At 38.4% G+C, this 12,267-nt stretch overlaps 1 protein-coding gene across 7 annotated transcripts in view; it reads right to left on the minus strand.

Moving 5' to 3' along the window:
• The window catches only part of LOC108507326 (protein piccolo), a 181,850-nt gene that overhangs the window by 113,855 nt on the left and 55,728 nt on the right, over positions 1–12,267 (minus strand). For all 7 annotated transcript variants that reach the window (XM_017835204.1, XM_017835203.1, XM_017835206.1 and 4 more), the window contains exon 5: positions 8,118–8,243. In XM_017835204.1, coding sequence (XP_017690693.1) covers positions 8,118–8,243 — 126 coding nt within the window. The remainder of the gene's footprint in view (positions 1–8,117; positions 8,244–12,267) is intronic.

A 12,267-nucleotide genomic window follows, 5' to 3' on the forward strand; every position in this document is an offset into this window, starting at 1 on the left:
TAGCCCAGAGGATATGTTGAGAGCAAGCTCACTTCTCTTTTGATCGCACAGAAGAACCATAGACAGCCCAATAAATCACTAAGACTAATGCTCAGAGAGCAGGGTAGAGTAAATTCTTTGTTTTGTCCAATGCAGTAATAAATTAAAGCAGTCAAACCGCAAAATGGAAGTGCAGGATGGGAAGACTATTTCTGTTCTTTTGAGACCTGATCCACATTTTCTTTAGAATTTTTCCTTCCCTTCTTGTCTTCCTTTTAATTTCTTTTCATCATTTTCCAGCTTCATCACGTAATCTACTTTCTGCCAAAAGTGTAATTATCAGAGGGACTCAAGAAGGGATGCTGGCTCTTCACTATCTTTGCTTCATGGGGACTGGAAAATCTCTTTTCACTGTGATGCCCTGATCAATGTTTCCAATTTTAGCTGGCTAAACAGCAAGTAGTGCTCGCTAAAGAGTTTTTAAAGCTCGGAAGATCCAGCTCCTACTGCACTTCCTGGTAAATGACCAAGACAGCCAGTGTTATCCTTGAACCCATCTATAACTCAGGGGTAAGAGGGAAGTGTGGCAAGAGTAGGAAGAAGGATAGTGACTTATTGCTTCTCTTTTGGTTTTTCAACTATTTAGGTGCCCATGACCATTCCAGTCACATTGTGTTTTCCAAGCAACATGCAAAGCACGTCTACACTATGACAAGAGATAGCTTTGGTAAGATGGACAGCCATTACACATGCTATTGCCCTTGCAAAAGACCTTCTGAAATGGTCTGATCTTGTTATTCAGCACTTGGTGCTATTCAAAGTAGCCCCAAAATATCTCAAACAACCTGCAGAAAAACTGTTAACACTTTCTTTATAATCCTTTCATTGACTGGTCAATAATCCAGTTGCATGTCCCCCTGCCCTTCTGAGAAGACTTACAATAAATTTTGTGTTTCCAAAGCTACTAAATAACACGCTTTAAGATGACAAGGACTTAAAAACTTGAAAAACTGTGATTGAAAACTTATGATCTGAAAACACATGAAGGAAAGATTCTTGGAGCATGGCAGAGGTGAAACAAGCTCTGGAAGCTACCTAGTTGTCACTTTTACCTGGAGGAGTAAGAAAGCTCCCTGTATTCAAAGTTGTCATTGCCCAGAACTCAGGAAATACTTTTCAGATGATACTAATATTCCAACAGCCTGTCTCCAATATTGCTTATGGCCAGATCCATCTTATTTATACTAGAAAACCCACATTCGCCATCTCTTCTCTAGTCTGCTCATTAGGCTTATTTACATTCTCCTCAGATGAAGCACTGTAGGTAGTAAAAACACTCTTTTTCTCCAGTAATGCAGATTTTGTCCACAAAGGATTGCTCACACACCATGAACCTGTTGTCCGTCTTTCATTTTTCAGTTGCAGGCTTCCCTGGACTTAAAGTTTCTACACAGGGCTCTCATAATTCTAAGTCTCTCTTATTTCAGTCGGTGTTCAACTGATTGGTATTTTGTAGTAGATTTTTACCTAAAATAGCACTACACTCCTCTACATCATAAATATCTCCTTATACCTTTATCGTAATTTTCTTTTTTATTAACTGCCTGTCATGGAAATAATGAAGAAGTGTGGTAATGATACTTGGATGCATATAGACAAGAGTCCCAGTGAGCCCTGATTTTTTATTCTCTGCCTTTGAAGATATTCCCAGTATACATTCTTCTGTTATGAAGCCTGAGTGTATGGGATGCTGGAAGTGAACTAGGTCAGAAGCCAAAGTCCACACTATGGGTGAGAGTTGAAGAGCATTCTGATTAAGGCAGGCTTCTGACACGGCTTCCTGGGTCTGCTTCCTTCGTCAGAGAACTGAAGGTGGGGAGTGGGGAACTAGGCTGCTCTCTGAAGTCCATGGGGGTAATACAAATAGTTTTTTTCTCCTCTCTCCTATCATATTTCGCTGTATGTGGAAATCACATCCCACTGGTCTAGATGTTGCTCTGTTTTGTCAGTAATAGCATGATATTTTGGCACACCCTATTCATCTCATGTGTCATTCAAGGTGTGGGAAGCTGCATGGTGGAAAGCAGTGAACATGCTTCTTCCCACACTGGCTTAAGATTTGTGATAAAGTGTTCTTTGTCACTGTGGCCATGGTCCATGGCTCTAAGAGATAATAAGCTGTGCCATCTCATAATAGTCAAAGGAAGGCTCTTAGTTTCAATCTGAGGAATGATTCTAATATTATTTGTCCTCGCATTAGGGCACTAGAGAGAGTGAGCTATGCACCAAAGGTCTTCTTACAAAAGTAAATTTTGACACTTGAATATATAAGAATATGTAAGATTTTTGAAAGACGAAGGAAAAAGATACATGAATAAGTAGGGATAAGAGGAATGGGGAGACTTCAGTTTTATTTCCTGAAGGCATCCTAACGTTCTGAGACTGCACAATTTTCTAAAGATGAAAGAGAGCTCTGGAATTCCCAGTAAAGACCCACTCATTCAAAATACTCTCCTGAGGGGAACTGGCCATGTGGCCTGGGGAAATTCCAGCAGAACTAAAGGCAACCAACCAATTTAGAAAACTGACCACCTGTGTCTTAGCAGATGAATCTAAGTCTAAAAGATACTGAGTGTGTTTAAGAACTCATTGTCAATCTTCATAGTTTGGTGCTGAGGACATTGCATGTGCTTTTACTTACTATTGAACCTGCCATCAGGGTGCAGGTGGCTCTTAGAGGACTCTCACAGGAGCAATGTGTCTTGCATCCCGAGGAGAGTGGTTATTAATCTAAATCAAAACAAGTGCTTAGGAATTGGACTGAGGGGTAGGACACCATTAACTACCACAGAACCCTCACACAGCAGTGCATTTTCTCTTCTCTGACCTACTTATCAGCTTTAACAGGGTGTCATTATCTTTCAGTGTCTGTACATACATCAGGTAGTTTTTCTTATAACATTATTGAGCCAGCTTCAGGATGGGGAAGTTTAAAATATCTCGGTATCATGCATATTTTTATTAAATTATAAAATTCAAAATTCAAATGAATTTTGAATAGCATGTATCTTTAGCTAGAATGGACTCCTTATATTCTAAAATTTTACAGTGAAGGCCTGTGACTCATAAGGTAGGTGGCATTCTTCCAAGTTATGTTAGAACTACTGTATTATTATATTTGCTGTAAAAGAGAAACTGAGAGTGCTATTTCAACATTTTTAATAATGAGAGTTTTTCTCTTCACTATATATGATTTTCCTGTTTTTAAGCCTGTGAAGATATTTAAATGAGGCATACATTTTAAAAATAAACACGCACACAGGCAAGTTAGCAAAAATCTGACCAGTGTCAGGGTTGCTGTTGAGTGGAGTGTCAGCAAAGGCAGTAAGATCACCACAAATCAGGATCACCATTACCTTTTAGATCATTTTGGTGGGGGGAAACAGTTTCCCCCCCTGAAGTTATAAAATGGTAAAACCCCAGGGGGTGGTGACCCTTGAAGTTTTGAGGTTTTATCCAATGAGCGCTTCTGCAAAATATAAACATATCACAAGCAAACGGAAGAGAAGCTTAGTTGTAGTTTTGTAGTAGAAGTAGCCATGTTGTAGGAGCCATGAGGAGGAACAGCAGCAGCCCCACTGGGGGCTGGACCCCCCCAGTCCCCGGATGGGGGCTGCAGGGACTTGGAACAGCGTAATGCTGGGCTGAGTATCTGTGGCTGAAAGCTAACAAAGTTTTCTCCACCATGAGTGTGCAGAGACAGAGCAGTGGCAGAAGCAGCATCCAGAGACTGTGGCTAAGAGCCAAAAGATAAGAAAGCAACAGCATGCGGTCAAGGAAGGCACAGAGTTGTCTGAGAGAGCCGAGAGAGAGAGAGAGAGAGAGAGAGGGAGAGAGAGAGAGAGAGAGCAGCAGAGAGAGAGCAGCAGAGAGAGAAAATTAGGCTCTACCGAGAGGAAGTTGGAGTAAGAACTGAAATAAAACCCTATACACCTCTGAGACCTCCGAGAAAGGAGGGAGATGGACTCTGGCTTGAGAGGAGTCGTAGAGTGCAACATGCACCAAAGAGAAGAGCTGAAAAGCTCAAAGCATCCTGGAAAGCTAGACTGAGAGGGAGAAGGAATGCAGAGGGGGTGACCTTGCCCCCCCCTCGCTGCTGCTGCCAAGCCTAGCAGCCTGAGACAGAGCACAGGAGCTCTGGTAGAACTCTTGAGGCAAAGGCTTTCAACTGAAAGCTGCCCAAGATGTTCTGACTCAGGAGTGAACCCCCTGAGGAAGGGACTTTCACGAAGATGACCCTGCACTTCGTGATATGACCGTGGTGAAGTGAGTTTTGACCCTGCTACGCAGCCCACAAAGGAAGACCCTCGTTTGGAGACGGGTGGACGAGGGGCTTGGATACCCCTCGTGTGTACTGGCAAAGATCCAGCTGCTGCATGAGAAGAAGAGCGAAACAGATAAACCTGCTGCTTTAGAGACATTGCTGCTCTGAAGAAGGGATCTTTCCTTCTTCCTTCCTGGACTTTTATTTGGAAGGGAGAAGAGATTTGATCCATTGTAAACACTATGTCATAGTAGAGATAATTAAGATTGTATATAATGTATGTTAGTATTTATTTGTACAGTCATTGTAATATATTCCCTTTCCCTCAATTTGAGTCTCATGTGGTTGTCTGGAAAAACCCATCTCACATTGGGTTGAGATGTGAGAGGGGGCTTAGACTAGGGAATTGGATTTTGAGGCTCTCAAACCATGGTAATCATGCAAGTTTCCCAGAATTGCTAGGAGACTGAAAAGTCAGGGAATATCTTCATCTTGGTCAACATCAGATGGCCTAACCATTGCAACATAGTTTGTCTGGCTGATTGAAAATTCAGAACAAAGACACCTGTGGTTCATCAGTTCCCAGGCACTCCACTCAGCCTATTGAAATGGTCCAATAAGAAAACTGGAATGCTGAGAGCATCCAGCAAATTTTTAACAGTTGGTCACACACATTAACGTTTTATTTCTGCTCTTTACTCTAGGTTCTTCTGTTTCTGAAAAATGCTGGCTGAAATGCCATTCACTCAGTAGATTCACCAGGTGGAATATAACTGAACTGTTTCTGTCAACACGAGAGGGAGCACAGACACATCTATCAAATTGACACAGTCCTTGCACTTGATGAGCTCAGTGGAATGAGTCTTCCACCTCCAGTTTTTGTTATGCCAGTGAGTGATGAATCAGAGATATTTTTGACATCCTAAAGCAATTCAAGGTGAGAGAACCAAGAAGACTGGTATTTGCCAGTCAGAACTATAAATAAACTTTTTCAGCACTAAGACTCCTCCAAAACTATCTAAATAGGTTGAAATTTTATGGACTGCTATTCCCTAAGGATAGGAATGCTATCTGTATTTTAAAGTGTGTAGTTTATTTATATGCAGTGATACAGACAGCAGGTAGGAGTTTGGCTTCCTTCGTAACCACAATAAATCCATCCTTGCTCCTTATGCTATTGATAGGATTTTCAGACCTGACCCAGTGTTTTTAGAATTAGAGGAATTAATTAAGTTGATGGGATTTTTCAGAGTGACTCATGTTCTTAGAAAGGCTAATGAGTCAAGATATTAACTTGTAATTACATTAGTATATGCTTACTTGATGACTAGGTGTATACTCTAACTTGTAGTCACAGAGCTTTTCAATAGGAAAAGTGACTCGTGATTACTACACAAAAATCTCATGTGTAATTGCATTTAGAGATAAAGACATAAGAAGTTTTCTTTATGTATTCCGTCTGTGATGTGAGAAACAACAAATCACTTGAAAAAGAAAAGAAGGACTATTGCGCCTCTATTTTCAGGCGCAATATCAGCAATGTTGGTGAGATCAGCAGTCTGGCTGGATTTACACGGATCAATATGAGAATGATTGAAGATCTCAATGCATTTTAGCATTTCTGGAGGGTAGAGGTTAAATGGGCACCAGCCATATTTTCACTAAATCAACTACAACTCACAGTGAAGTAGCAAAATATTCTTTGTTGATCTGTGATAGCCACCTAAAATAACAAAAAGTAAAGTAGAGGCAATACTTAAAGGTAAATGACAGTAAGAGGAAGTGTTTGTCTTGTATGTCATAGTAAAGGTACATTCTGCAGGAAGCATTTTTTCTCTCTAGCAGAACATTTGACATATCAATACTAAAACATATTCCGAGACATTGTGTGGACAAATTCTACAGATGAAATATAGTGATTCTGATGGAGTTGATTTATACCAACATACCCAAGTCTAGGATACTTTTATAAAGTTCAGATCAGAAACATGACTGAACATATGATGGGAGAATGAAACAAAGGAATAAATATTTTTACCGTCATATTCATCTTTCTATAAAATATGAATGAACCTTCAAAATACATTATATGAATAGACTGAAAAGCAAATTTCTATGTCAGTAGTTATTGTAAACCAAGATGTTCTTGATCACTGCTGAAATGTACCTATACAGTGAGTGAAGAACTTTTTTAAACTTCAATTTCCAGACAAATTCCTGACAACATAAACCACAAGACTGCAGATAATTCGAAGCAGTAACTGTTCATTCTCTTTCTTGAAATGTCCAGTCTTGGGGAAATGTTGAATAACCACATTTTCCTCTTTACTTGCTTGGTACTGAAACACTGCATGCATGATCTAGCACTGTTATGAAAGACCTACTTTTTTGTATGGAGGGAGCCAAAACAAATACTTGCTTCAAAACACACTAAATTAAGGTCAATTCTTTCATCATTTGTGCACAACAAATAACACCATTCTATCATTTGATGAGTGAGATAATACCCATTAAATAAGAATGGCAGAATCATCTCTATAGGCCAAAGAGCAAGATATTTCTGTCGATATGTATTTTCATTGACATTGGGACGTGTGAACTTTTTTTTATGTATCTCATTAAAATATTGGCAAAGAAAACACCAAGGATGTAAAAAGCCACAGGGTGAATGCAGGTGACACTGTTTTGTAAAACCCACAACATAATTAAACTATTCCTTGTAAATACATTCTTTAATCAATTTCCTACGTTTTTCTATCTGCAAAGTATTTTTGATTTAATCATGACTTTTGTTGCATATTTACCATTCAGAAAATCTATGTGAATTGAATTCTGCCTGAGAGAACTATTCTTCCTACTTATATTCTTTCTTTTTTTATTTTTCTCTGAATAGCTGTCTTTATTAAAGAAATAAAAATAATTAGTTGAATGAATTAGAAACAAATGTATTATATTTTTTCCCATGGATAGACTGACATTTAAGATGCATACAGATATGAAACAGTGAACTAGAAAATGGCTATAAGAAGAAAGGAGCATTCATGTCTTCACAGACAGAAATAAATTAATAGACAGAATGATCACATTTCCAATAATCCTGGAAAATTTATTGATAACTAAGTCAGATTCATTTCATCTGGCTTTAGTTGCTTAAAAGATGATGTGAAGTTTAATGTAGTTTTCCTAAAGCAAATAAAATGTGGAAGAAAGTTTTAATTCTTGAAACACACAGCTATGTTAGATGAAATAATCGCTCTTCTGTAGATAGTTCCTCTCTGTTGCCTGTTGGGGTTGTTTGAATGATGATCTTAAACTGGACTAACATTAGGTCAGACAAATTCAATTAAGTATGACTTTAGGGAACTAAAAAAAATAAGTTAGTGTGTGTAACTGTGAGACAACTGGATCTGTTGTCTATTTTACCTGTGTAACTAAGAAATGTAAGTAATCTCAGATATAGACACTTAGATGACCAAACCAGGTTAAAGATCTTCAAAAGAGCACATCCATGATATACACTGGTGAAATACAGCCATGATATACAGTTGGACTCCAGACATATTACCCTATCCCAGAAGCAGGCAGCATGTTGGCACATGTTACACATGATGTAATACTGTTCATCATGGCAATTCCCTTTGGCTATAGAAGTCATAAAATCACTTTCTATCAGTCCTTTTCTGCTTTAAGACTCATGGAGGTTCAGCCTTTATTCCTTGCATAAGATTGCATAGGTTGTGCAAAAGAAAGTCTGTATTATAGAAAACTCCCAACACTCCCATCGTTCCATTTTTTGATGATGCATCTCTCTTACCTTCTATTAACTTCCCCGTCTGCTCTGCATTGCCCCCAGGCAAGATCTTGGCAATGTAAGCTCCAATTTCCCCACTGCTCCCTGGAATTTCTTTCCCACCTACAACTCGGATTCCCAGTCCATTGCCTGTGATCAAAAGAAAGAGAAAGCTTTAAACAGAGATGAAACAATGAATAATTCACTGGAAAGAAAGGAAGAGCACAGGTCATCAGAGGTCACTGAAGGTATCACAAATAACTTCTGGTTATGGTTGGAAGACCAAGATTAACTGCAGTTCCATCTGCCACTTTCCTGAAGACTTTGGGCAGATCTTCTTGAGTAACTACTGTATGACTGACATAACACAAATAACTGATTCACCAAAAATTACATTGAAGCTAAAACTATCTTCTTCTGACAACCTATTTGCAGTATTAATTAAATTGAATTAAATTGCTAGAAATCCACGTGAAGTGTGGATTCAAAGGATAGCTTCATCATTTGCCTACAACATGCATGCAATTTAGCTGAAAAATTATAATAGCTGAGCTTTTAGAATTACATAATTGTGGAGACACTGACAGAGATCCTCGAGCTTGCTCTTCTAAGTAGCAAAGCATGTATTTTTACACTAATCTATACTTGGCAGATGCTATTATTTTTCTTAATTATTTGCTTTTAATTGACATCTTTTACATCTAAGGATGTGCAAATTAACAAAATGGGAAAAACCTACAATAAATCTGTGTAAAGCATCATCAAATATTGTATATTCCCCCTTTTTAAAAAATTACAGATATGAAAATATTTTCATCAGTCATTATTTTGGCTGGAGAGAAGCAGATCTCTAATCTCCCTATGTACAAAAAAGTGAGACTGAAAACAAAAGCTTAAAATACAGTATCATAAAGCTAATCTTATGCATTGCTAATTTTTCCTACTGTCTTGTATTTTTTTAAAAAATACTTCTCATACTAGAAAACCAAATTTCTTCTTTGAAGAAAATTTCATATGAGATGATTGTCACTTTGATCTGGGAATATATAGGCTGACTTACCCACCTTTATGGTAATGGTTAAATAATTAATTTTCAATTTATTAATTTGATAAGTCAAACCTGTCTAGTGATTAGAATAATCAGGTATAGGAAGGTCACCACACTACCTCTTTGCAAAGCTTTATCTTTTCAGATTAAGGTAAGGCTTTTCCCTCATAATGCTATTAGCGTTTAGTTTGTTTCAGAAACAAGATTGCCACACTGAGTTTCTGACCAAAACAGTTTCCACTAGTTTTTCTATCCCAGTTTAGCTAAATCTATATCCTTTGTGCCTCAGCTTTCCTCACAATTTGACATTTTCCAAATATTTTCATTAAAGGAGAATGATTTTTCAGTGTAATTGGAACAAACTGCATAGCCATTTTAAATTAACTACCTTATTTCACTGCAAATTGCATAATGTGAATGTGTACACCTACAAAAGCATTTAATTATAAGTCCATTCTTAGGACCTAGAAATTTATGTGGGCTGCTCTGCACAGATCAAACCCTACAGAAAGAGTCATTAATATGTTAGAGATCTGAGGCTCACAACTGGCAACTATTAAGTCAGCAAATCCAATAAACAACTATTCTTAGGGTACGACACACACAAGCAAGGACACAGTATCTTACTCTCAACTCACACAGTCAACATATGGAATTTTCAATATATCAGTAGGACTGGATGCTTTTCATCACGGAGGAGAGGACGTCCACAGGGTCAAGGTTTTATCATGATACACTATACTGGCACCTCTACCTCTGGTAGCTTATTTGTAACAGAATGGCAGAGAGGCATATATATATATATATATATATATATATATATATATATATATAATTTGTCATATAAATGAGTGTACACATGATTTCAGAGGATACTCTTGCTAGGCAAATTTGAAAATCATGGCTGCCATATTGGTTTAGACTTTGCAAATCTAAGGTGTTTGTCCATATTACTACTAATAAAAGAAAGTATTCTCCGTGCTAATATATAAAGATTTTTATTCCTAGACATTTTGAAAGGGCTTGTGATTTTATGTTTTCTGGTTTCAGAGTCAAATATAAGACTGACAGTATGTATTAGGTAAGAGTATGCTTGCTAAGGGACAATCACAGGCATGTGTGTGTGCGTGTCTGCGTCTGTGTCTTTGTTGCAAAAACATTACTAGAAGAAATATTTTAAGTTAAATTATGAAACATTCATTCTTGGTAGATAGAACAAATGACTTATTTTTTGCCCACTGATCTCTAAGTGCTCTGTATTGACTGACAAAGAAATATTTCTTGGTTCTTGCTGTATTTTCTAATGTGAAGATGAGATTTCAAACCTGTTTATACTGTTTCTATTGAAAATATTGAGCTTACTACTTCTGTTTGAAATGACATTGCCCAATTTATCACCTTGAATGCAGATGGTTTAAAAGTATCATCCATCATATGCTTTCTCAGATCTTTTTTCCCCTTGTTTTTTGTCTATTTTTTTACACTTTTGAGTCTTAATTTCCATCTCTCAGGCTATTTTGATATAACCAGACATTCATCTTTCAAAATTTAGGTTTTGAAACTAATGAACTACTGTTTTCTTCTTTAGAAGATACGAGACCAGTTAGCATCAGAAAGCAAATCACTGTGCTTTGAATAAGAGAGGGCACTTTTCTGAATTATGAATATTGATTTCCATGAAAAATATCTTCAGGAAAACATCTCTTCAAAGGGGATTTTATACATTTAAGATCCAGTGCTTTTTAGAATCCTTCAAAGGAAGACTGCTAATTAATTGCAACTGTTTTTACTGATGTCCCAAGGCTCTGATCCTATTCTCCCATCTAATCTTAACTAAAGTTTTAAAATGCAGCATGCTAAGCTAAAAAAAAAACAAATAACCAAAACCAATCACCCAAAACCACCATAACCCAAACCCCAACAAGACAGATCATGCAACTAAATTGGTTTTATACTTTGATAAACAGAAAAAAATAAATATGAATACTAAATCATTCCAGTTAGCTTGTGAGCCACTGATTTATACAGCTGAACATACGAACTTTGAAGTTTTAGGTCACCTGCCCAGTAGATGAAAGAAAGGTGGTGGATGAAGTTTTTCTGGATTTTACTGTGGCTTTTGATACCAGCCTTCACAGCATCCTTATGGATGAGCTGTCCAGCTGTGGGATGAGTGGGTTCACATTGTGCTTGGTGACAAACTGGATGTACAGCAGAGCTGAAAGGGTTGTGGTGAATGAGGCTATGTCTGGCTGGTGACCAGTCACCAGTGGTGTTCCTCAGGAATCAGTTCTAGGGCCAGTTCTGGTAAATATATGTGCAAAGGGTCTGGATGCAGGAGTTGAATGCACCATTAGCAAGTTTGCTGGTGACAAAAAAATAGGAAGTGCTGTTGACTCCCTTGAAGAACAAGAGCTTTTTCAGAGAAATCAAGGCAGATTGGAGCATTGGGCTATGATTAATGGGATGAAATTTAACTAGTGGAAATGTTGTAGCCTATAACTATGACACTGGGCACAAGTATAAATGGGGAGACTGTAGATCAGCCCTGCAGAGAGAGATCTGAGGGTGCTAGTCAGCAGCAGCTCCATGTGAGTCAGCAGCGTGCCCAGGCAGCCAAGGGGGCAAACCCTGTCCTGTGATCCACCAAACACAGCATCACCAGCTAGTCAAAAGAGTGATTATCCTACTCTGTTCAGCATTGGTGCAGCCTCACCTTGAGTACTGTGCACAGTTCTGGGCCCCACGATTTGAAAAAGATGTGCTTGAATGTGTCCAAAGAAGGGCAACAAAGCTGGTGAAAGTGCTGGAAGGTATGTCCTATGAGGAGCATCTGAAGGTTTGGGTTCATCAGGTTTGGAGAAGAGGCTGTGAGAGATGACCCCATTGCTCTCTACAGCTTCCTGAGGAGGGGAAGCGGAGAAGGAAGTGCTGAGATCTTCTCCCTGTTATCCAGTAATAGGACCTGTGGGAATTGTTCAAAGCCGTACCAGGGGAGGTTTAGACTGAGAAGGTGGTCAAAGACCAGAACGGCTTTCCTTGAGAGGTGGGGCTGTTTTGGGGCTGTTTTGGGGTTGGATTTTGGTGATTTGGGGCTGGATTTTGGTGATTTGGGGCTGGATTTGG

This window comes from Lepidothrix coronata, unplaced genomic scaffold, assembly GCF_001604755.1.
Source record: "Lepidothrix coronata isolate B3197 unplaced genomic scaffold, Lepidothrix_coronata-1.0 Scaffold251, whole genome shotgun sequence".
Taxonomy (NCBI): Eukaryota; Metazoa; Chordata; class Aves; order Passeriformes; family Pipridae; genus Lepidothrix; species Lepidothrix coronata.